A 25111-nucleotide genomic window follows, 5' to 3' on the forward strand; every position below is an offset into this window, starting at 1 on the left:
TCTCTTTTTTTGTCATTCTTTCGAGGGCGGCAGAGATTTTTCTTTGAACCGTCCTTCACGCCGCGGTGAACTATCGCAGAGCTCGGTGCGCCACGCCCTCTACCAGCAGTGGTTTGTCAAGGTGCCCGCCAGCAAAGCGAAGAGCAGCTTCTGGTGCCTCAACTACGGCGAAAGGTACGCACACGCGTCTCCGTCGCGCGAAACTCAATCGTACGTTTATTCGTCCGACGTGACAGATTCATAGCCAATCCAACACTAGCCACATTACAATCCATGCATTGGCTAAGCTAGCCAAACAGTCCTTTCTTTTTATAAAAAAAAGAAAAACAAAATTAGAAAGAAACCGTTTTTAGAAAAATTAAAGAACGAAAATAAATTGTAAAACAACCAAAAAGAAAAATAAAGAACAAAATAAAAAACCAAAAATTTTGAGGCAGAAAGATAGGACATGGAAAGGCTTTCTCATTCCCGCTCTTTACCCATTAGGGACCAAGAAAAATCTAACGGAGGAATTTTCTTCATTTTCAGCACCTATTTTATAAAGGAAAACAGATTACTGAAATTTCGTCATGCTTGCTTTATTCGTTCCGAAGTTACAGGGGTGTACTTTTCATAGTACGCTGGGTCCTCCCCATAGCACATGTGGCTACGTGGCTCCACTCCTGCTTGGTGGCGTGTATTTTGCTAAAGTGTTTGAGATTTTTACGCAGGGTGATGTAACACTTTTCGAAGGCCCTCATGAATCTCTTCTGGCTATACTGGCACCCCAGTTATTCTACTTTGCGCGGGAAGCTCTCTCTTGATGCCAATGTAGCAGCAGCTAACAGTTTGATCTGAAAGGTCGACACATGCCATACGATTGTTGCAAAAGGAAAGGAGTTTTATCTTACGGAAGTCCTGTTTTTTGTGTTCTCTAGGCAACCACCGCTTTACAAAACATGTAGGCTCAATGTTGTTATAGTTGCAGGCCCTAGTGAATACACTGTTGTCCTTAGACTTCAATAAAAGCACGTAATCTGCAGTATTGAAGCAAGAACCAATTTTTCATGGCTGCTTCTATTCAGTTGCTAGCGCCAAACTGGCACTTCCTAAACCCGTTTTGGCGAACGGTTCCGGTAGACCGAAATTCCTCCTGGCGGAGCGTTACAAGAATGTCGTGACTGGTAATAAAAGTTGCAAAAAAAAAGATGAAATGGTCACTAAGCGTTGAAATCCCCTCAGGGAACGACGGGACAGCACGCGCTTCCAAAAGTGTCTTTCCAGTTCTTATAGCCAAAGTTTTATTATAACCAATTAAAATCACACCATCGTAACACCCAGGATAGCTAGAGACAAGTACAGCAGTCCCTGGGGCCTCGCTGAGCAGACAAAGTGGGTTTTTTTTTTCGAAAAACTGCACTGAACTATGAGATATATGACCTGGAATAGATAGGCCCGTTGTGCACACAGGAGGACCCAGCGTACTATAGAAAGTACAGCAGCATATAATTCATCACAGCGCAAAAAAACAGTGAAGGTGCGGGACATTCAAAGCATCCATTGTTTATTTTCGTCTTTCGTGCTGCACTATGCTCGTAAACTAGCATAATATGGGCATGTACGCGGCCACAAGAAAATTATAAGCCAGCGACTACCGGTGCAGTTCGCGGGAAACAAGCATCGTAAAGTTTCATCATAGAAATATGACATACTGAGGAGAGTAAACGCGCCTTCTTAGTTAAGGGGAGTCGGCTGATCCCCTGGTGACAACAGCCTATCCTACTTGAAAAGAAAAATTCAATATTTGGTGTTGAAATCTTAAGAAATTTAACTGTACTTTTAAAAGTACGCTGGGCCCTAATTGGTTAAGCAGAATTAAATGCAATCCTGTAATTTTTTGCTTCCAACAAATCGGGAAGCGGAAACGGACGCGCGCAAGACATGCACTGCTGACTGCCGATAAGCAAGGATTCCTTAGGGGAGTGCAATGGATTCTAATTAAAAGACAAACCTAACGGTGGACAGCATAGGGCCAAGTCGACGGATGAGATTAGGAAGTTCGCACTGGTAGGCTAACAGCCGGTGGCGCACGAGATAGTTAAATGGAGATATTGGGACAGGCATTTCTACTGGAGTAAACGAAGCTAAATTGATGGTAATAGTAAGCGCGGCAGTTTCGTTTACCAAGCTTTCGCGTCGCAGTGGTTCTGCTGCCAAGGCTTGCTATGTTGCGCTCTACGAACAAATGGACACACCCCAGATTCTGCGAATACCGCATATCTCCCCAGTAACAAAAACTTGACCGACAATTTCAGTTCTACCTAATGCGAAATTAGAGCGCAGCTTTATTCCGCGCCATATTCAGGCAGAAAACTTGGACGACCCTTGCAGTACGAAGCACTGCCGTTTCTCGCACAGGACCTCTAATCAATTGCGCTGAATGAAGTGCAGGGGCACGGTGCAGCTTTTGTCTTACGGCGTCCTCTCCCGCGTTTACAACTCCCTGCGAGAACGCGTTGCAACCTCACAGTCGAACACAAGTCCTCTTGTCGAAACGTTGGCAAGCAAACAAGTAAAAGGTAAAGGTAACTTGGTTACCTTTGACAAAGGTAACCAAGCAACGGGGTTTGTTTCTTAGCCGCGTATGGGAACACTTATTGCACACTTTAGATACAAATCTGTGTAAGGTAAACAGAACTCATGTTCTCACCTTTCGAAATATTTTGGTCTTTAAAGGGAAACCACATAGGTTTTAGAAATCGACAAGCTTAAAATGGTGGAATGTGTGAAACGTGCAGGTAGAGCATGCGAAGTCCTTTTGGGCTAGCATTTGAAATGGTGATGTAATCGCTGACTAAAATCACGGCGGCCTCCAAGCTTCTGCGCAGCGCACAGCAACAAGTGGGGGCGCCTCATGACGTCATCGAAGGTATCGGTAAATTTCCAACGCATAAACGCCTGCTTTGAAATAAAAAAAAACCAATGCCACCGAAGTCAAAGCCCGCCGAGCGTTGTTTGACAGCAGCCAACGAGCCACGGCAGGGTGTGGCTGACGGCAGCGGTAATTTGAAATTATACCGTCCTGACGTAACACTGAACTTCCCCGCACTCCTCCGGTGGTTTCAAGAGAAGCGCAAAATTCAATCGTCGATTACGTCACTATTTTAAACGCTAGCGCAAAAATACTTGCCATGCTTCACATACTGCCTATACAGATTTGAATCCTTGAATATTGCGAAATTCTCACAAAGTGATGCAGTTGCCTTTTAAGGGCACCGTAAGGTGCCCTTAAATAGCCGAGAAGCAAAAGCCAGTTTGCCAGGTTACTTTTTGACAAAGATTGCATAATGGTGGTGGGCCCGAGCTCACTCACGAAAACCGCAGCCAGGAGACTGTGCTTGACTGTGATACAAGTACGCAACAGACGAGCTTATTTACACGAACGTTCCAAGCCTGCTGCGAGAGCTACAGGAACGACGGCTCCAGCTCTGACATGCTCGAGGCCCGAGCCAAGATTCCGCCATGGTGTGCGGTTTCTCAAGGGTGGTTACCAGTGAGGCTAGAGGCGTCGTTGCTATGGTTGGCACGAAATCACTAGGCTATCGCCGCAGCCAAGAGTTGTCAGCGAGGCATCAGTGGTGTCTTCTGGTGGAGATGGTCGACGGAGTAAAGCTTCGCGATGACGCTTACAGGAGACGACCACTAACTTATAATTCCACTAAGTATTGTGGTATGTACGTCAAGCAAACAAACGGATTTCACTGTAGGCGAAGAGCCCAGCGAAACACAGCTTGCATCGCACATGAACGTCCTCGCTTTCGTTTCTATCCGCCATGACACCCGCAAATAAGCACATTTTCTGCCTGATCGCAGACCACAGCGCCTTTACGGGTTCCGTCCAAGAAAGCCTCAGGAACCGCTTGGCCCTGCAGCGACAGTTCCCTGGCCTTTAACAGCACTCATTTCAAGTGCTCCCTTCGACCTTCCCACGTACCTTGCTGTGAGCTATAGCTTGAGCAGGAGTGTTACAGACGCGAGAAAGACACCTTCGATTAATTAACGGCGCCTTGAGTCTTTGCTAAGACGTGATGACAGAAGTCAGACAGAAACGGTTACCTCTTTCGCAGGCTACTTTTTGTTTAAGCTCCTCACCCCCTTTTTTTTATCTCCTGCTGGTTTCCCGAATACAGCCCGCGCGAGTGGAGCATGCCCGAGGAGCCGCAGGCCCAACCACAGGAGAGAGTGGACGAAGTGTCGTTATTTGCTAGCCAGCTGGGGCTGGTCCCGTCCCCGGAGAGGACGCCGCCATTCTATGGCCCACCAGGGGGCTTCAGAATGCCGTCGGTGCCCACGGCGCGGGCGTCGCAGCTGCCAGTGGTCTCGTCGCAGAGCCGGGAAGAGACGAGTACCTCAAACTCGCCTCTGACGGTACTAGCACGGTTGACGCAGGGGACGGCGAAGTCGCCTCCCTCGAGTTTTACCCGACTGTCGCCGACACCGCAGTACAGGAACACCGTCGACTCGAGTTTGGCTCCAGCCAGGACAGAGCAGACGCCAGTGGTCGGTTGCACCGGCCTCAACGAGACTTCGACGGCCAGCTATCCAGGACTGTTCCCGGTACTGGTACGTACTCTCTCTACACCCTGCGTAAACTGTTCCACTGTGCTGAAGCCGGAATCACGTGACCCGTTTGCAGAGACGCATGCGTCAGCCTCCTGGCTTCACTTCGTTCATTTGGATATCGTTTCGCATCACATGGTAGAATGTGACGGCTGACTGTTCTAGAATAACGTGTGCACGCTTCCTCATTCAGTCTGCCCAGCCTTAACTTCTGGTCAGAAATTGCTCGCTCTGCAACAAATCGTTGCAAGAGGCTGATTTAAGTTTTGAAGAACGAGCCTTTATTCTCGGAGCAGTTCAAACTGCCTTGGTCATTCGGGCTGATTTCGGTATAATATTCACTCATGGTGACGGCTCTGGACTGAGCAGCCTTGACAGACGGCTTTACGGGAGAGATCATGGGTTTTGTCCGATTATGAACCTCTCCTTCATAGCCCTCAGAATTACCCCCTGGATTTCCATCGACAAGGCACTGCGCCTGAAGTCTGCTCACAGCTTTCCAGGCTGGTTGGTATTGCAGTCACTGACTTACCCGGAGCGCCTGGCGAAATTGATTAATGTTCGTTTTTTTTTACTTGGCGGCTGTGAAATTGGGACTCAGGGAGGAGTTGTTGTCGAGTGCCTCAGTGTTGTGCGCTTAATTACACCCATTGTAGCTGAAGTCTCGCGACATGCGCGGGGTACGAGAATTCTGCCGAATGAAATAGTTAATTAGTAAAACAGCCTCTAAGTTGTCTATGACCACATGCACGCTAACAGGGGTGACAATATAGACTTTACATTAAAGGTTTGGTTTATGGGGTTTAACGTCCCAAAGCGACTCAGGCTATGAGAGACGCCGTAGTGAAGGGCTCCGGAAATTTCGACCACCTGGGGTTCTTTAATGTCAGCGCACGTTAAAGAACCCCAGCTGGTCGAAATTCCCGGAGCCCTTCACTATGGCGTGTCTCATAGTCTGAGTCTCTTTGGGACGTTAAACACCATAAACCAAACCAAACCTTTAATGCGAAAGCATTTTTTGTATCGTGAGTGGCGTGTACAGGACTTGTCGTCAGAGCGCGTCATCAGAGCACGTCCGCACGAACTGGCAGTCATCCATTATCGGGGTAATTAATAGAATGGTCGATAAAATAATGATGTAATTAGCATGAATGTATATTTAAGTCTACCAGATGATTAATAAATTGGGCAATTAATTGGACGAAGTAATAATCAGTTGAATTAGATCATTGCTTCACAAATTAATCATTAATATAATTGTTGAAATGGATAATTAGTTAATTACTAGAATAATTAAACGTTGAATAACATTCAGTTGCATTCAGTTAAGCCAGCAATTAATTAATTAATAATTGGGGAATTATTTCAAGCATTCTTTGGTAATTCAATTCAGTTCGTTAATTATTTAATGACCTAATTATGTCTTCAATTAATCGCTCAGTTAGTACTCCGGTGTACTTACTATACTTACTAGACCCTCTAGCAACGGGGCCCACGCATTCGGATGTGGTAGACCTGAAGTTAGAGCGCAAACACCACATAGGAACGGCAAAGGCGTAAAGAAATTAACACGCAGCAGCTTCATCGGCAGCAGTAAGAGAAGTACTGTAGCATTACTGCACCTAAGCTGACTTAAGTGCGCCCCTGTAATTATAATAAATGATGAAATTTACAGGGTTGATTATACTGGCACTTTGTGACCGCTTCATTGCATAGTCTACATGCTTTTCAAGAAACAGCTTTCGTTCATTACTAACGAAAGTTTGAAGTTATTGAAAACCTTATCCTGAACGCCGGGTACAAAGCACTTTTTGCAGTAGCCAAGTATAGATGTCATAGTACGTTATGTTACATGACTTAACAGGAAGAGCACTGCAAGACTGATCGAAAACCAGGAGCTTATCCAGCCCTTTGTTTTTCACACTTCATCTGTTCCACACGGCCCTGCCCTATCTCATTTGTCATTTACCCACTATGCTCAGCGCCATGGCGTCGTTCAGCGGCAGCGTAGAAGCGCGCAGTCGTTAGTTGTCATTGGCCTCCGCTGGCGGCGCTAAAGCAGCGCGCTACATTAAAGTTAACAAAGAGCTAGCAAATGCAAAAGTTAGGGAAAAAACGATAAGAATAGTGACTGAAAAGCAAGGTGACAATGTTAGAAGTGCAGGATTAAAATGTATTTTAAAAAATGGGGAATAAGTAAACTATTCGTTAAAGAAATATAAAAAGTGAATGAAAAAAAAATTGCTACGGTTGAACTACTCTTGAACCATAGGCCATAGCTTTCGCTCTCTTGGCTAGAGAGCACGGCTTGGCGTCTGTAACGTTGAGTGCGTTCCAGACACTGCATGGGCAGTGCATGCGCCCGCGCTGCCACCCTGGCATGTGACCTGATCGCGAGAGTCTGTTCACCCAATTGGCGACAACTACAAACCCGAACTGCTCCATACCCAATACTGCTGCATGCCCGATACCCAGACCAATTCCCGTCATCATGCAAACTTTGCGGCAATCCAGGAGACTTCTTACACACACTCCTCACATGCCCCACCTTCCCTCATCCCCCATCACCAACCGCGGCGAAGTCTTACTGGGAGTCTCTTCTGACCAGCTCGTCCGCTCAAGACCAGCGCCGGATCATCTCCAGCGCTCACCGAAGGATTGCGATTCAGGGGCTATCCTTCGCGTTGTAAGGGCGCCTCCTCCTCACGTTGAGGAGGCATCCAAGTGCCATGTAGGGGGCTTCGCCCCCACGATTTACGTCATTGGCAATAAAAGTTTCCACCACCATCCCACCCAATGAACGCTGCGGTGTACTGCTGCTGTACCGCGTGTCTGTCACGACGTTGTCAGCGCTTACGCATGCAGTCCACATCTCTCTCTCTCTCTCTCTCTCTCTCTCTCTCTCTCTCTCTCTCTCTCTCTCTCTCTCTCTCTCTCTCTCTCTCTCTCTCTCTCTCTCTCTCACCAGCCCACGTACCTCAAAGCGCGATTAAGGCGTCCACTGCACCAGGGAGTCAGTTATGCGCACTTCCTTTCCTTAAATCCATCGCAGTCTAAAACGTTGTCAGCGCCAACGCCGATAACACAATGAACGCCCAAGGCCGCGTTTTTGCCACAAAGTTGTCAATGCCAACGCATGCAGCGCACATCTGTCACTACCACCACATAGCTTAAAACACGACTGAGGTGACCACTGCCCCAGGGGGCCAGTTATACGCCTACCATCTCCTTTGCTTTCGAAGCTCCAGCTCTTCGTCGTAGCTTCAAGCGCGACAATTGTCCTTTGTTCCAGGGGGCCCGTTATGCACCTTCCCTTTCTTTTGCGTTATCTGTTGGCGTTATCTTTGCGTTATCTGTTGGCAACGTGGCATTAGCTTTCGTTATGAAGGTCATTTGAAGTTCAAACTTGCGGCCACGGCGAAACTGCCTTTACCTAGCGTAATGAAGCTTTAGCTTCAAAAGCCGATCATGGTGGCAACTGCCGCCATACTTGGCTGCCACCCCGTTTTAAAGGGGGCGCTCCTATCTTGCATCCATACATCCATGTCGGCCACCTTTTGTAACTTCCCCACTGAGTGCCGTCGTCCGTACACTGCGTGCAGGAACCAGCGGCAAGGCCCCGCAGTGCCCCAACGTCGCTTGGCACGGCCACGTTCCAGCAGACGGCGCTTCCGTCGGTGGTCGGCCACTCAGGAAAACAGCACCAGCCGCAGGCAAAGCCAGAGACCCAGTCGCAGCCGCAGTTACAGCTACAGCCGCAGCTGCAGCAACAGTTTGTTCAACGGGCGCTTGGGAACACGGAACATTTCTACGCGCTGCGAGTGCCATCGGTACAAGGATACCTTGCGCAAGAGTGGCAGCCATCGCACGGGTGTCGATGTAAGTAACCGTATTACCCGCTTTCCGTGTGGACGTATCTCTGGTAAAATTTTGCCGTTCAGATGTTAGTATTTACAGCCTACAGATATTTAGAGCCATATATAGAGTGCCTACGGATAAATTTGAATTTCGAGATATATTGCCACCATACGAACCAATCAGTGGCGCCGTACCGTTGCCCAACTGTTTTAGCTGGAACTTGCCATGCCTTGGACATTCTAGGTACTCAAAAGTTGTCTTCTTCCTCGCTCGAGCTCTCTGCTGTCTGGCACGCCCATCTCGTCTAATTAAACCTGGGCTGTCTTCTTCAACAGTTTGTCGATGACATATTTGGTGGAGGTGCTGGGTGTTCCCGGAATGCTGAGTTGTCCGGCACGTCCATCTCGTCTAATTAAACCTGGGCTGTGTTCTTATACCGTTTGTCGATCGCATATTTGGTGAAGCAGCTGGGTAGCATCCCATGTATTCAGATTGCGAGGACACTTTTGACGCCTGTTCTCCACGCTTAGACTCAAACCCCGTCCACAAAGCGAGCCGCCGCCTGCGAGGCCTACAACCGGAGTTCGGTCAACTGACAGCGCCGGTGAGAGCCAAGGTATGTAACTGACAAACGGTTGAAGAACACAGCCCAGATTTAATTAGACGAGATGGGCGTGCCAGACAGCAGGGAGCTCGAGCGAGGAAGAAGACAATCTTCGAGCACCTCGAATGCCCAAGGCTTGGCAAGATCCAGCTAAAACAGTTCGGCCGCGGTACGGCGCCACTGATTGGTTCGTACGGAGGCATTGCTCCCCCTCTCTGACGGGCACCGACTCGGTGCCGCAGCATTGAGACGCAAAAAGAGAAGGGGCGCCGCATGTGTCCGGCGGCAGGTGTAGACACGCCTGAAGTGCCAGCGGGAGTGGTACGGCTTCATCCGTGCGACATGGACGACTTCGGAGGTAGGCCGTCTGGAGGAGCGAACTGTTCTTTGGGGGAGAACTTCAAAGTTCACCTCACTTACTTGGCGGAGTAGCTCGTAGGGGCAGAAATATCGGCACATAAGCTGGGCTCCAAACCCAGACTGGGTCGCCGGGCTGGTAACTAACAGCTCTGTGGCGGAGGTTATAGCGGCGAGCGTAGTGGGTTTGCTGGTGCCGGATGCACTGTCGAATGAAATGGCGGGTAGCCTCGGCGTGACGAACGAAGTGAGCCGCACCCATAACAGATGAGGGAGTACTAGTAAGAAGCAACATTGCGTCCAGCAAGGTTGTGGCTTCGCGGCCATGCACTAAACGAAATGGAGTGAAGCGCGTCGTTTCTTGTAGAGCAGTATTATAGGCGAATGTTACATAAGGGAGTATGGCGTCCCAGTACCGGTGGTCTGCGTGAACATACATGTAAATCATGTCGGCGATCGACTTGTTGAGCCGTTCGGTGCGTCCGTTAGTTTGAGGGTGGTAAGCGGTTGTTTTGAGGTGACTTGTGCCGCTAAGGCGCGTAACCTCCTGCGTAAGGGCCGAGGTGAACGCTGTTCCCCTGTCAGTTACAACGATGATAGGTGCACTTGACGAAGCACAATGTTTTGAACAAAAAAGTTCGCAATTTCGTCAGCGGTACCACGAGGGAGAGCTTTAGTTTTACACTACCGGCTGAGGTAGTCGGTTGCGACCAGAATGTAGCGGTTACCCAGCGAGGAATCTTGAAATGGGCCGAGTAAGTCCATGCCGGCTTGGTGGAAGGGGTTTGTGGCGGATCAATAGGCTGTAGTAGTCCGGCTGGCTTAGTGGGTGGCGTCTTGCGACGTCGGCACTCGCGGCAAGTTCTAACGTAACGATGGACAACTGCAGCAACCCTGGGCCTATCCGGCGTATCCAAGGCAAAGTGTTGGAAAAACCCAGGTGACCAGGAGATGGGTCATCATGGCATGCCTGCAGGACTTCGTCACCGGTACTATTCTCCGGGGACAGGTTCGAAGACGTCGAAGACTGGTTGGCCAGCTTTGACCGAGTGGCGGGTTTCAATGAGTGGGACAGCGAGCGCAAATTGCGCAGCGTCTACTTTGTGCTGCAGGACTCAGCCAAAACGTGGTTCGAGAACCACGAAGCTTCCTTTACCGCCTGGGAGGTTTTTCGTCGAGAGCTGCTAGCGACATTTAACACCAGCGAAAGAAAAGAGAAGGCTGAAATCACCCTGCTCTCGAGATCACAGCAGTCGAACGAGAACGTCGCGATGTTAATCGAGGACATGACGCGACTGCTCAAAAGGGCCGACGCTACTATGCCCGAAGCCAAGAAAGTGCGCCATTTAATGCGCGGCGTAAAAGAGCAGCTGTTTGCCGGACTGGTCCGTGACCCGCCAAGAACAGTGGCCGACTTTACAAGGGAGGCAACGGGTATCGAGCGCTCTACGGAGGAACGGGGCGTCAGGCTACTGACCGCTTTTCAGTACACGCATACGTCGCTGCCCGCCGAGGAGCTTCGGGAGCTTGTAAGAAGCCTTGTGCGCGAGGAACTGGCGAAACTTCGCTTTCAAGCTCCACAGGCCACTGTCGGTCCGTGACGAAATCCGACGAGCTGTGCAGCCGCCCCCAGCTCCACACCCGGCGCCCTCCGTTATAACGTACAGCGACGCACTACGAAGTCCTGGGTCAGCGACGCAAGCCTTTTACCCCGTCACTCCTGAGCCAGTGCCATCTCTGCAGTATCCAACCGCAGCAGTACCCTCCGTGCCGCAGGAGTCCAAGCCACCAATGAGCAAAGCGCACGTGTGGCGTAGGCCAAACAATGGGCCGCTCTGTTACCACTGCGGGGAGCCCGGCCATATCCTCCGTCACTGCCCCTACCACAGAATGGGCTTAAAGGGGTTTTCACCTGACGCACCTCGATCGCGCTACGGTGAAAGACCACGAAATATCGAGCTGTACCTGGCTGATAATGTGCAGTCCTCGACCTCGCAGCGACGCCAGTCCCGATCGCCATCCCTAAGGCGTTTCTCTTCGCCCGGCCGCCCGTCATCCTCTGGCCAGTTCAGAGGTGCGTCCCCACATCTGTAAAACTGAAGACGGAGTCCTCTGGTGGTAGGGCCGCCGCTACTGGACCGTGTCAAGAGCCTCCACCCGAAGATTCACCGCCACGCTCCAACCGACGACGACCTGAGCCGACGACCTCAACGACGCGCCGCGACCGACTGGTTTCCGCCGAAATTCCGGTATCCGCTGACAACCACGACGTTACTGCACTGGTGGATACCGGCGCCGATTTTTCTGTAATGAGCAGTCGGTTAGTCACGGCCCTGAGGAAGGTTCTGACCCCTTGGTCTGGGCCGCAGATCCGGACAGCTGATGGCCATGTCGTAACTCCGATTGGTGTCTGCACTTAGGGAATCCAGATCCGTGGTGTTACTTACCCTGGTTTCTTTGCTGTGTTACCCGAGTGCACCAAGGACCTCATACTCGGTTTGGATTTCCTTCAGAGTACGGTGCCGTCATCAACCTTCAGGAGCTAATCCTGTCGTTTTCTGCCCAAGGCCCTGTCGACGACGATACCGAGTCACGCGTCTTTGACGACCAGGTAGTGATCCCGTCGAGTCAGCATGTTTGTTACTGTAGAGTGCGATAACAGCCCCAGCACTCATGGCATCGCCGAAACCAACATCTGGCTGCTCCTTGGTCAGCAAGTCTATGTAGCTAGCGGAATTATTGAATTGAACATGGGCGAACCGAACTTCTGGTGACCAATTTTGGTTCTGAACATCAGTTTTTGCCTGGCAAAACAGTTGTTGCGTATTTCGAAGAACTTAGTGAATTCGCGGGACAGCACGCGTTGTCAGAAATCACGGCTTTAGTGGAGGCACCGACCACTCCCATAAAGACCGACGTGAACCCGAACCTCCCGTGTAATCAGAAACGCTGCCTGGACAGCATTTTGGAATCTTACCGCGACTGTTTTACCTCGACCTCCAAGGTTAGGCAGACTACGCTCACAAAGCACCGCATTATATTTGACGCACACCAGCGACCATTATGCCAGCCGCCTTATCGGGTCTCTTCGACGGAACGTGATGCCATTCTCCGACAAGTTCAGGAAATGCTACAGGACGACGTGGTACAGCCGTCGACGAGCCCGTGGGCATCGCCTGTTGTTCTTGTGACGAAGAAGGATGGAACCCTACGGTTCTGTCTTGACTACAGGTGTCTAAACAATGTCACCAAAAAAGGTCTTTTATCCTCTGCCACGCATTGATGACTCCCTGGACCGCATACGCCACGCCACGTAATTCTCGTCGCTAAATTTACGCAGTGGCTATTGACAAATCGAGGTGGGCGAACGCGACCGGGAAAAGACCGCCTTTATTACACCGGATGGTCTTTACGAATTCCGGGTGCTCCCTTTCGGCCTATGCTCGGCTCCTGCCACCTTCCAGCGGATGATGGACACCGTGCTTGCCGACCTAAAATGGCAGTCCTGCCTCGTGTACCCTGATGACGTTGTCATTTTCTCCACCACGTTCGAAGAGCACCTGAGGCGCCTGCGCGCTGTGTTCGCCGCAATTCGTTCGGCCAATCTTTCCCTCAAGCCCGAAAAGTGTCACTTCGCTTTCCAGGAGTTGAAGTTCCTGGGCCACATTGTAAGCGCTAAGGGAGTTAGCCCTGACCCCTATAAGACAGCCACCGTCGCTGCTTTTCCCATGCCAACCGATAAGCGAAGTGTGCGCCACTTTCTGGGTCTCTGCGCCTATTATCGTCGTTTTGTGCAGAACTTCTCCCAGATCGCTGAGCCCCTCATCCGCCTCACGAAAGATGCCGAACCGCTCTCCTGGGGCCAGGAGCAACAACAGGCCTTCGAAGACCTCCGCACTCGTCTCCAAAGTACGCCCATCCTTGGCCACTTCGACGACTCAACCGACACTGAACTGCACACAGACGCCAGCAACATCGGCCTCGCTGCGGTCCTTGTGCAGTGGCAGGGTGGTCTCGAACGTGTAATCGCATACGCAAGCCTCACCTTGTCACGTTCAGAGGCGAACTATTCCACCATTGAAAAAGAATGCCTGGCAATTGTGCGGGCAGGGATCGAATTTCGCCCGTACTTATACGGACGTCCTTTTAGAGTCGTCAGTGATCACCATTCGCTGCGCTGGCTGGCGAACCTCAAAGATCCATCGGGGCGGCTTGCACGCTGGAGCCTTCGCCTTCAAGAGTTCGTTGTCACCATCGTTTTTAAGTTCGGTAGGAAGCAGAGTGATGCCGACTGTCCGTCTCGTGCTCCTGTTGAGGAAAACCGAGCTGATCCCGACGCCAATTCAGGTTTTCTCGGCGCCACCTCGACATCCGTCCTCACTCAGCACCAAACAGACGACAGTGAACTACGGCCTCTCATTGAGTATCTTGAAGGAAGCGCTTAGTCACCCCGCGAATCTTCTCACGTGGACTGTCGTCATTCTCTTTGCGCGATGGCGTTTTGTATAAGAAAAACTACCACCCGACGGAAGCTGTCTATCTGCTCGTCGTACCTGCGGCCTTGCGCGACGAAGTCCTGCAGGCGTGCCATGATGACCCATCTTCTCGTCACCTGGGTTTTTCCCGCACTTTGCCTTGGATACGCCAAAAGTAGTACTGGCCCAGGGTTGCTGCAGTTGTCCAGCGTTACGTTAGAACTTGCCGCGAGTGCCAACGTCGCAAGACGCCCCGGACTAAGCCAGCCGGACTACTACAGCCTATTGATCCGCCACAAGTCCCCTTCCACCAAGTCGGCATGGACTTACTCGGCCCATTTCCAGAGTACTCACTGGGTAACCGCTACATTGTGGTCGCCACCGACTACCTCAGGCGGTAGTGTGAAACTAAAGCTCTCCCTCGTGGTACCGCTGACAAAATTGCGAATTTTTTCGTTCAAAACATTGTGCTTCGTCACGGTGCACCGATCATCGGTGTAAATGACAGAGGAACGGCGTTCACTTCGGCCCTTACGCAGGAGGCTATGCACCTTAGCGGCAAAAGTCACCTCAAAACAACCGCTTACCACCCTGAAACGAACGGGCTTACCGAACGGCTCAACAAGACGATTGCCGACATGATTTCCATGTTGACGCAGACCACTGGAACTGGGACGCCATACTCCCTTACGTCACATTCGCCTATAACACTGCTCTACAAGAAACGACGACTTCACTCTATTTCGTTTAGTGCATGGCCGCGAAGCCACAACCATGCTGGACACAATGTTGCTTCCGACTAGTACTCCCTCATCTGTTATGGGTGCGGCTCACTTCGTTCGTCACGCCGAGGCTGCCTGCCAACTCATTCAACAGCGCATCCGGCACCAGCAAACCCACAACGCTCGCCGCTATAACCTCCGCCACAGAGCTGTTATTTACCACCCCGGCGAACAAGTCTAGGTTTGTAGCCCAGTCCGCATGCGTGGGCGGTTCGAAAAGCTTATGTGCCAATATTTCTGCCCCTACGAGGTGCTCCGCCAAGTCAGCGATTTGAACTATGAAGTGCTCCCTCAATTAACAGTCCGCTCCTCTAGACGGCCCACCTCCGAAGTCGTCCATGTCGCACGGATGAAGCCGTACCATTCCCGCTAGCGCTTCAGGCGTGTATACACCTGCCGCCGGACACATGCGGCGTCCCTTCTCTTCGTGCTTCTCACTGCTGCGGCACCGAGTCGGTGCCCTTCAGAGAGGGGGAGCAACGCCACCGTACGAACCAATCAGTGGCGCCGTGCCACGGCCGAACTGTTTTAGCTGGAACTTGCCATGCCTTGGGCATTCGAGGTGCTCGAAGATTGCCTTCTTCCTCTCTCGAGCTTCCTGCTGTCTGGGACGCTCATCTCGCCTAATTAAACCTGGGCTGTGTTCTTCAATCGTTTGTCGGTGACAATATATATACATCTTTAAAGAAAAGCAAGACACGGGACACTCTCGACATTCAAACTGAACCGGTAAAATATGCGTTTGATGCTATCGCTCCGCTGCTTGCTGACATCTACAATCTCATGTTTTCGACGGGTTGCTTCCCTAAGCTGGTGCAAGTTTCCATGGTTATAGTTTTATTTAGAAGTAGAGGTAGAAATTATTTACGCAACTACAGGCCAATTGCTATTTGGTATATATTTTCCAAAGGTTTGGAAAAAATTAATCGTAAGAGATTATCAATAAGCCCGTCGCAGCATGGCTTTTTTTGTGGCAAATCGACGGAACAGCAGTGCTGACCCGGAAAAGGATGTCCTGAAAGCATTTCAACGTAGACAGTTGTGTATCGGAATTTACATTGACTTTTCAGAGGCGTTTGACCGCCTCAGTCACCGAACTCTCTTTAAAAAGTTGGAACTATATGGAATTCGCGGGACAGCCCTGCATCTCCTTTAGTTTTCTGTGCAGCACAGCGTTCAATTCATCATCATCATCGTCATCATTTATTGTACCCGTAAAGATCCCGTTTGGGACATTACCTGGGGGGGGAAGGGGGGGGGGGGTTACAGTGGTGTGAAGCGGTCATACAAAAGCATGTCAACATAAAAAAGCACAACAAAAATAACAAGAATAACCAGTTTGATGTGAAATTAACATCAGGTAATACAAATAGTACAAAAATATATACAAACAAAACAGTAGTATGTAACATTAAACATTAAAATGTGGGGAAATTAAAAGTGGGACAATACTTCTAGGGGATGACGCAATGGCACAAGCAGTTCAAACTGCTCGCAAAGCAGCGCGGAGAAGTTGCCATAGTGACAAGTACATATAAACAGCGCTAAACAACAGGACCAGAAAGAGGAGTAGACAAACACGGCGCTGAACTTACAACTGAGTTTATTAGAAGGAAAAATTTTCAATATATGCATACAAAAATGGGCACACGTGCACAGTCAGCACGTGCGATCAACGTGGCTTGTTGATTTTATCTCTTCCTTTCTGTATGACTGTGCGCACGTGTGCCCATGTTTGTATGTATATATTGACGCCAGCGCTCGTGCAGACGGAAGCGCCTCTCAAGAAGAAGAGGAAGTGTGTGTGTGAAAGTGGAAGGGATCTGGAAGCGCACGTCTGTTGATCCGCTGTTGACCCTGAGCCGCTGATTACCAACGTGGCATCTGGTGGAGGCGCTAGGTACGTCTTTAATGCACCGTACGCCCCCTTCAAGCCGCAGTTCAAGCCCCATACAAATACCGAAGGTCGACACGCCAGTCCACCAGGGCAGTCGCCGATTACAGGGCTTACCTCCCGAATTTGGACTGCTCCCTGTTTCCCATTGTTCACCAAGGGCAGGTGCTACAACGATGAATACTCCAGCTACAGTGTCGCCAGTCCTGCCCCACCACCAGCGAGAGCCACCCCATTTCCACGGTCAACCACACGAGGACGCCGAAGACTGGCTGGACCAGTATGACCGGGTGGCCATCTACAATGGTTGGGGCGCTGACTGCAAGATGCGGCATGTTTATTTCGCCCTTGAAGACTACGCGAGGACCTGGTTTCTGAACAATGAATCTGGCCTGGAAACGTGGGATACTTTCAAAACAGAGTTCCTCCAAACCTTCAAGGACAGCACGTTGCGCAGGGAGAAGGCCGACCTGCTTTTAAAGTGTGACGGTGTATGTTGAGGAAATGAAGAGGCTGTTCCGGCGTGCTGACCCAAACATGTCGGAGGAGAGGAAGGTAAGCTTCCTTATGAAAGGTGTCAAGGAGCAGCTGTTCGCCGGCCTGGTTCGAAGTCCTCCAGTCACTGCAGCTGACTTCGTCAAGGAGGCGAGCACCATCGAAAAGTCTTTGGACATGAGGGCCCGGCAGTACGACCGTACAACAGGGTCGATGTTCACGGCCACTGTGGAGGGCTCCACGGTGAATTCGCCGGACTCCTTACGTGAGATGATTCGATGTATCGTGAGGGAGGAAGTGGCGAAGCTCTTTCTGGACAAGGAAAAACCTCAGCCTAGCACACTTGCTGACGTTGTCCGTGAGGAGGTGCAGCAAGCGCTAGGTACTTGTACAGCACTACCTGTTCCCGGCCCTGTGCAGCCTCAGCCCCCGAATCTCAGCTACGCCGCCGTCACACGCCGTTTTATTCCATCGCAGCCGAACCGACGTTACGACACACCTGCTTCCGCCGCTACACGAACTCCACCTCCCCAGCCGAATTCTCCATAGCGGCTAGGACGCCGCAGAACGGATGTCTGGAGAGCGCCAGACAATCAGCCGCTGTGCTACCATTGCGGTGAGGCTGGACGTGTTTATCGTCGCTGCCCATACAAGGAGATGGGTCTTCGAGGATTCCCCGTCGGTTGTCATCGTCCGATGTATGGAGAACGACCGCAGAAGATCGCGGACTACATCTCGCAAGCGGATCTCACGCGTTATGCAGAGACAGCATCCCTTCCGAGTAGCACCGCCCTCGAAGTAGCCCAGTTCTTTGTGCATCAAATCGTCTTACCTCATGGAGCTCCACAAGTTTTGATTACGGACAGAGGGGCTGCCTTCTCCTCTGAGCTCTTGCACCATATTCTAGTTTTTAGTCACACCAGTCACCGTAGGACGACTTCCTATCATCCTCAAACTAACGGACTGACGGAACGTCTAAATAAGACGCTTACAGACATGCTTTCCATGTACGTGGACGTGGAACATAAAACCTGGGACGACGTCCTGCCCTATGTCACGTTCGCGTATAATACAGCCCTACAAGAAACCACCAACATGACGCCCTTTAGCCTCGTTTATGGCCGTCAAGTGACGACAACACTCGATGCCATGCTGCCCCATGACGACAACCACCCAAATGACGGCGTTGCATCCTTCTTACAACGCGCCGAAGCTGCCCGCCAACTCGCATGGCTTCGCATTCAAGACCAACAGGGCCAGGACGCGCAACGCTACAACCTACGGAGGCGGCTTGGTGAATACCTCCCGGGTGATCTTGTCTGGGTTCGGTCCCCAATCCGACGACGCGGCCTAAATTAAAAGCTCTTGCGCCGCTATTTCCGTCCTTACCGAATTGTGCGACGCCTTGGAGCCCTGAATTATGAAGTCGTCCCTCACGAGCCTCAACAATCTCGCCGCCACCCCCGCCCCGAGGGGGTCCACGTCGTTCGCCTGAAGCCCTACTATGAAAGGACGCACTAACTCTTCTCGAGACCACTCCTGCGTTCGTGGCGGCATCGGGTCGATGCCTTCGGAGGAGGGGGGCTAATGACGCCAGTGCTCGTGCAGACGGAAGCGCCTCTGAAAGTGAAAGTCATCTGGAAGCGCACGTCTGTTGACCCGCTGTTGACCCTCAGCCGCTGATTACCAACGTGACAATATTGCAAATTTTTCCTCCTAATAAACTCAGTTGTAAGTTCAGCGCCGTGTTTGTCTACTCCTCTTTCTGGTCCTGTTGTTTAGCGCTGTTTATATGTACTTGTCACCATGGAACACCAACTCGCCCAATCTGCCGTTCTGCTAAAGTAGCCATAGTTGGTTCAAGTGGTCTGTTAGTGTCATTGGAAACGTTGCACCCTCCTTTGAAGAGATCTATAGCGGTGTGTTCCCCAGGGAAGCATTCTGTGGCCGCCGCATTTCATTTTGTTTATTAATGACATCACTTCTATTAGTAATAACTCTGAGTACGTTATCTCCGCCGATGATACTACTGTGCTCTTTCTAGGCAGTGACATGCAATCACTGGTGCACACTGTTAATGGCACCCTGGTAGTATTAAATAAATGGAGTGAATCGAACTCGCTACTCATTATTACTGAAAAAAAATTGCGAGGACACTTTGGCAACTAAAGTGTTGAGAGGCGAAAGCCGAAGACACTACGCGTTGACGACTTCCGGTGGATGTAACGCCACACCGTTCCTGTGGCTACACCGATACCAAAATCATGCATCTTTCGGGGATCTTATGTGTTAATTACGCTTAATTACACATTTTCCCATCTAATTTGGCACAAATCCGGCGTTTTGCCGACCACTCTGACAATTTTCACTATGCTGTGACGACTTCCGGCGGATGTGACGTCACACCGTTCTCGTGGCTATATCGACGTCTGCGTTATTTTGACGCAATTTAGACATTTTTGACTATAATTAATTAATTACTCTACAGTCATCAAACGTGGCTTCTAGGTTCATTTTTTCCTCTATTTGAAGCAACCATTCGTTTTCTCCTACCTTTTTTAGTTCCCGAGTTAACAAGCTAACAATGTGTGACACCCTCTCCTAACGGACGACAGTATGAGCCATTAAAGGCTTTCGCCTGAAAACTAAAGCCGCCTTTTTTCATCTACGACAGCATGTAGCGTCAGCAGATTATGAGCTATATGTTTGTGACTGCGGAATAGAACTTGTTGATACAACTACTCTAGGTGTTCTGTTTAACGTAAACATGTCATGGGGTGCACACTTTGAGTATGTCGAAACACAACTCTGCAAAAGTGCCGGAATACTTGCCACATTTCGCTCTTTTCTTCCCGTTTCCTTAAAGCTTATAAATTACAGCACACTCTTTCTTTTGAATTTTACTTACTGGTTTGTGGTGTGGGGGATGCTATACAAAAAAAGTTTAGTAAAATATGCCTTCTACAAAAAAGGACGTTTCGTTGTATGGCCAATATGATTTTTTTTTGCCATACTCAAGAACTATTCCGATGTTTCAGTATTGTTCCGTTAGATAACTTATGACTATTGTTCGTGTTAGGTAAAAGCAGTCAGTCAATAAAAATCAGTATGCGTTTTTGCAGCTAGCCAACGGAAGGGCAATTTTCCTCCTTACCCGCTTCCACATCGAAAAGTTTGGCGTGTTCCTAGTTTTAGAGCACAACTTGGGTGCCAAATGTTGTGTTATACCTTGCCGTGACTTTTAAATACCTATTGTTCCAGCAACATTCAGGTAGAAAAATGTAGCTTTCGTTTCATGAAATCCATGTTCCGGTTAGAACTTGTTAAATGTGAATTAGTGAAAGGGCGACTTTATAGAATGTGCTTGTATTTGTGTTACTCTTGTTACAAATCCATAATTAGCAATGTATGAGTTGTGTTCGCTGTATGGCCATGTACAGGGGTACTCGGGTGTCATTCAAGCGAAGACAGTTTGCTTTTAAGGCGAAAGCCTTTAATACCTCGTTAGCAGCCGTGTCGGCAGATGTGTCCGCGTTTCGGTTACGTGCCTTATATGGGCATATGCCAATCATTACTTAATCGATACTTAACCGATGGCATTCGAATGATATCGGAATGCGATTTAAGGCATTCTATGATAATTGCATGACAATTAATGACTAAGTGATCCTAATTAACCTTTATAGTCAGACCACAAAAATAATTAAAACCTAGTAGGAAATTGGTCGAGTTGGGGAATCGAATCAGGGTTTCCGGAGTGCGAGACGAGCACGCTAACCACTCCGCCATGCCAGCTCGATGGTTTGGAAAGAACAAAGGCGCGTCTGTGAATACGGTGTCTTCGTTCACTCCCATCTTCCTCCCTTCCCGTTGCGGCGAGGTTCAGATATCCACCGAGATATGCGAGACAGATACATTTCTTTTCCTCAAAAACCAATTTTCCGACGAGCAAGGCGTACAGTCGGGGACAAAAGTCTCCGGACCACGTGTTCCTCAAAAGAAGCTCATAGCTCTTGTATCAGACAGAGGCTGGAGACTGCACTTGTGAAGATGAAAGAACAAAAAATTAACTTGTACCTCCACAAGTGTGGTCTCCAGCCGCCAACTAATAGCAAAGCTATCGCCTTCGTTACAGGAACCCGTGGTCCGGAGACTTTTGTCCCCGACAGTACGTACAGCCGAACGGGCGATGGTGTTCTGTGGACTCCCTGGCGGCGTTGCAAGACGCTGTCGCGTCCCACTTTTTGGGCGAAACTTAACATCTTAACCACACATCAGTAACGCAAGCAGCAACACCGCGCTTAAGGCTTTCGCCTCACCGAATTTTAGGTCAGCAAAATGCCCCTCCTGAATTTTTGCCTAAGCCCGGCCGCATCTTTATGGTGTAACTAAAACCTAAAAAAAATTACTCGGCATGTACGCTGTGGAAATCTTGTAGCGAGGTGCCATATCGCTATATTGTGACATGCCAATATTGTAGCAGTTTATGGCGCATGGGTATACAATAAAAATAACACTAAAGGGTACATATGTGAGATGGACGTCACAGCGCGCGAAGCGAAAAGGATGAGAAACTCATTGTCGGCGAGCTCTTTACCATGATAATCACCTCATGACAGTCACAACGCCGTTAGTGAGGCAGTTCTAGTCGTATGTAGTTGTCGGGAAAAAAAAGGAGTATTCAAAGCAGCCGTTTATGTTGACATTGTTACTGTCCGGGAATAACGCTTATCTCATGGCGCAAACCATTGAATGACTGGGCTTGTTTCTCTGTACCTTATTGATTGGTATAATGCTAATATGTAATAATAATATTAACTGCGCCAGTAAAATATGAAGCATATTGAGCCACTAAACTTGGCTCGTTGTCGGGACCTTCTTTCACATCGACAGCGCTAAATTTTGTGGTTATTGTTGTCTTGTATAAATTGCGTTGACCCCAGCATGTTTCCCTCCACCTCGCCTTGGCCTTCTGCATCGCAGGGCCTGGTGACTACAACCTCAGCTCGGACCGATCCGCCACGGTCAAGAACGTACTTTTTCGGGATCATTTTTATTCGGGTCTTCTCTACGGCACTCAGTATCCGCCAAAACCGCCCACCGTCGCTCACTCGGCGCGGCACCAGCAAGAATCGCGATGGACACCGACGGACGCAAACTTCGTACAGCTGTCGCCTCAAGGGGAACCGCTGCTGAGTCGGCAGGAACCTCTGTCAAGACCGGAACGACCGGCTTCACGGCAGGAACCTCTGTCACGACCGGAACGACCGGCTTCACGACAGGAACTGTCGCCACGACCGGAACGACCGTCTTCACGACAGGAACTATCGTCACAACAGGATCTGCCGTCACTTCCTCGGCAGGAACTGCTGTCACAGCACGCACAGCCATTGCTGGGGCGCATTTCCCGCCTACACCAGGAAGTACATCGGACGCAATGGGGACGATGGCTTCCACGTCAAGAAGCACTGCCCCAGCATCAGCCACCGCTGCCGCCCCAACAGGAACCACTACAGCGCCAGCAGGAACGACCGGATTCACAACAGGAACTGCCGCCACAACAGGAACCACCGTCACTACTCCAGCAGGAACTACTGTCACAGCACGAACAGCCATTGCTGGGGCGCAGTTGCCCCCTACACCAAAAAGTACCACGACCGAAGTGGGGACAGTGGCTTCCACGTCGGGAACCTGTGCCGCAGCATCAGCCACCGTCGTCGCCGGAACAGGAACCGCTAGAGCCTCGGCAGGAACACTTGTCTCGACAGGAACGACCTGCTGCACAGCAGGGACTGTCGCCCCAACAGGAGCCATCGCCACTAACACGGCAGGATCAGTTCTCAGAGCGGGAACAGCCACTGCCGCACCGCTGTTGTTGCCAAGAACAGGGAGCGCCACGGCCATGGAGGGGACAGTCGCTTCCACACCAGGAACTGACTCTGCAGCAGGAACCGCCACACCAACTTCAGCCGGTTCATCCTCACAAATTCGTAGAGCCGGACGTGATTCACATCTCTGGCAGGCCGTACGTTGTGCAGTATGCGCGGTGCTCCGTGGATTACCCTGGCATGATCATCGTCGAGTGCTATCCAGCGCTGGAGAGGCCGACTCCCAGTCACCAGTGGTCGGCGTCGACTGCGGTCAACGGCCTGCGAGCCGGCGATGGGCCGATACCACCTACTTGTCCACCCGCGGAACCACATTTCTGTCGCTGTTCGCAAAGTACTTAGGTGCGGGAACTTTTTGAAATAAAAACAAATGAAATGAAATGTTTATTCGGCCATATTTACAATTCGCCCCCGGGGGGAGGCAAAAGGAGGCAGACAAAGCATGCCTCCTGACGAGGCCTTCGCCCCGGCTAAGACATCAGGACACAGGTGGCTAAACGGCAAATCACATATGCAAAAAAAAAACACTCTACAAGAAAAGAACAGCATACTTTAGGGTAACATGCATAATCTCAAAGAGAAACAAAGAAAGACACTCCTAAAATCTTAAAAAACAGAAACATCACACCGTTACGCTCGAACTGTCCATCCAGAAAAATACAACACAACTAATACTAGCAAACTGAAAATCTTTTGCAAAATTGACAACAGACACTGGAGTACAAATATGCAAGAAAGAGAGAATTCACAACACTGATAAAACAACAAAAAACAGCAAAAAAAAACAGTGCCAACCCACTCAAATAAACACAAAATTAGAAAACAGGAAAAAGCAACTTCAATTTCTTTTTAAAGGCAATACAACTCGTAGCTTCCTGAGCTGTTTCCACTAAAGATCGGCGCGCATTACATAAAGCTGCAATTTGATTATTTACACTTTGCGTTCCATAATTTGTTCTGAATCTTATGGTAGAAAAAGAAACCGTGCGCAGTTCGTATTTAATGTTTCTAAAAAGATACATATTTCGGAAAGAAGTCAAATCCACTTTAATTTTATGAAAAATGTGAATCGCTAAACTAGAGTTGTAGGAGTTAAGGAAACTGAGTGCATGAAAAGTTTTGAAGAGATTTGTTTCATTAGTTGTACTTGGACATAAGGCAGGTAAGACTCTTTTCTGGAGAGAAAATAATTTATGTGAATCAGTTTTATTGCAGGTACCCCGTACTAGATTGCAATATACTAGGTGGAAGTGAATCAGAGCAAAATATAATTGTTTTTTAACCTGTTGCGGCAGAAGGTGTCTAATTCGATAAATCACGCATAACGATCGGGCCATTTTCAATCTGACGCTATTCACGTGATCGGTCCGCCCAAGATCACTGCGGAAATACACACCAAGAAACCGAACGCTATGCACTTCTTCAATTCTTAAGTTATTAAACTGAAGTGAGATGTGGTGATTTACTGGCTTATTTTTTGCGTGGAAAAGCATAAATTTCGTTTTGTTAACATTCAATTGAAGTTGATAACAGAGAGCCAGATCATTAACTCTTTCAGCCAGACATTCGATTGCTGTTCAAGTGTTTGTAGATTAGTGCCTGAAAAAAACACATTTGTGTCATCGGCATACAGCGTAATATTAGTAGTTAGAGGAATGTGTTAACATGTCATTGATGTATACAACGAACAAAAGGGGTCCAAGAGTAGAACCTTGGGGGACGCCAAAGCTTACTAAACCAAATTCAGATTTTGTATCATGTATTTTTGTGTATTGCCTCCGTGCATTTAAATAACTCTGGAATAGTGTATTGGCAATTCCACGAATTCCGTATATCTCTAATTTTTTAAGTAATATTGAATGCCTAACCGACTAACCGACTAAATATAGACTAAAAGTTCACTGATACTTGAACTCTATGCGTAGGCAGTGTCAAGCAGTAATCAGAGTAAAAGGCCTTCGTGTGAAGTATTCACGCATTAAGTTATTGTGAAAAGGTATTCTTCAAATTGTTGCCTAATTTTGTAATAAAAGAAACATATAGTCGATATCTTTACGCAGCGCAGCAAGCCAGTGAATTTGCTGTGGGTACAGATTGTGACTAAACATGTTAAATATTGTGAGCTATTATGTAAAAGTCTCGCAATTTCATCCCACCAA

At 49.4% G+C, this 25111-nt stretch overlaps 1 protein-coding gene across 7 annotated transcripts in view; it reads left to right on the forward strand.

Moving 5' to 3' along the window:
- The window catches only part of LOC149365533 (uncharacterized), a 71998-nt gene that overhangs the window by 37258 nt on the left and 9629 nt on the right, over positions 1-25111 (forward strand). For 6 of the 7 annotated variants that reach the window (XM_089543662.1, XM_089543657.1, XM_089543671.1 and 3 more), the window contains 4 exons: positions 80-174; positions 4170-4602; positions 8202-8478; positions 22048-23304. In XM_089543662.1, the coding sequence (XP_089399788.1) occupies positions 80-174; positions 4170-4602; positions 8202-8478; positions 22048-23294 (2052 nt within the window). In that variant the 3' untranslated portion in view covers positions 23295-23304. Of the gene's footprint in view, positions 1-79; positions 175-4169; positions 4603-8201; positions 8479-22047; positions 23305-25111 lie in introns of those variants that run through there. The other variant, XM_089543704.1, reaches the window with a different exon arrangement.

The sequence above is a fragment of the Amblyomma mixtum genome, chromosome 1 (genome assembly GCF_055824585.1).
Source record: "Amblyomma mixtum isolate Tamu chromosome 1, ASM5582458v1, whole genome shotgun sequence".
Lineage (NCBI taxonomy): Eukaryota > Metazoa > Arthropoda > Arachnida > Ixodida > Ixodidae > Amblyomma > Amblyomma mixtum.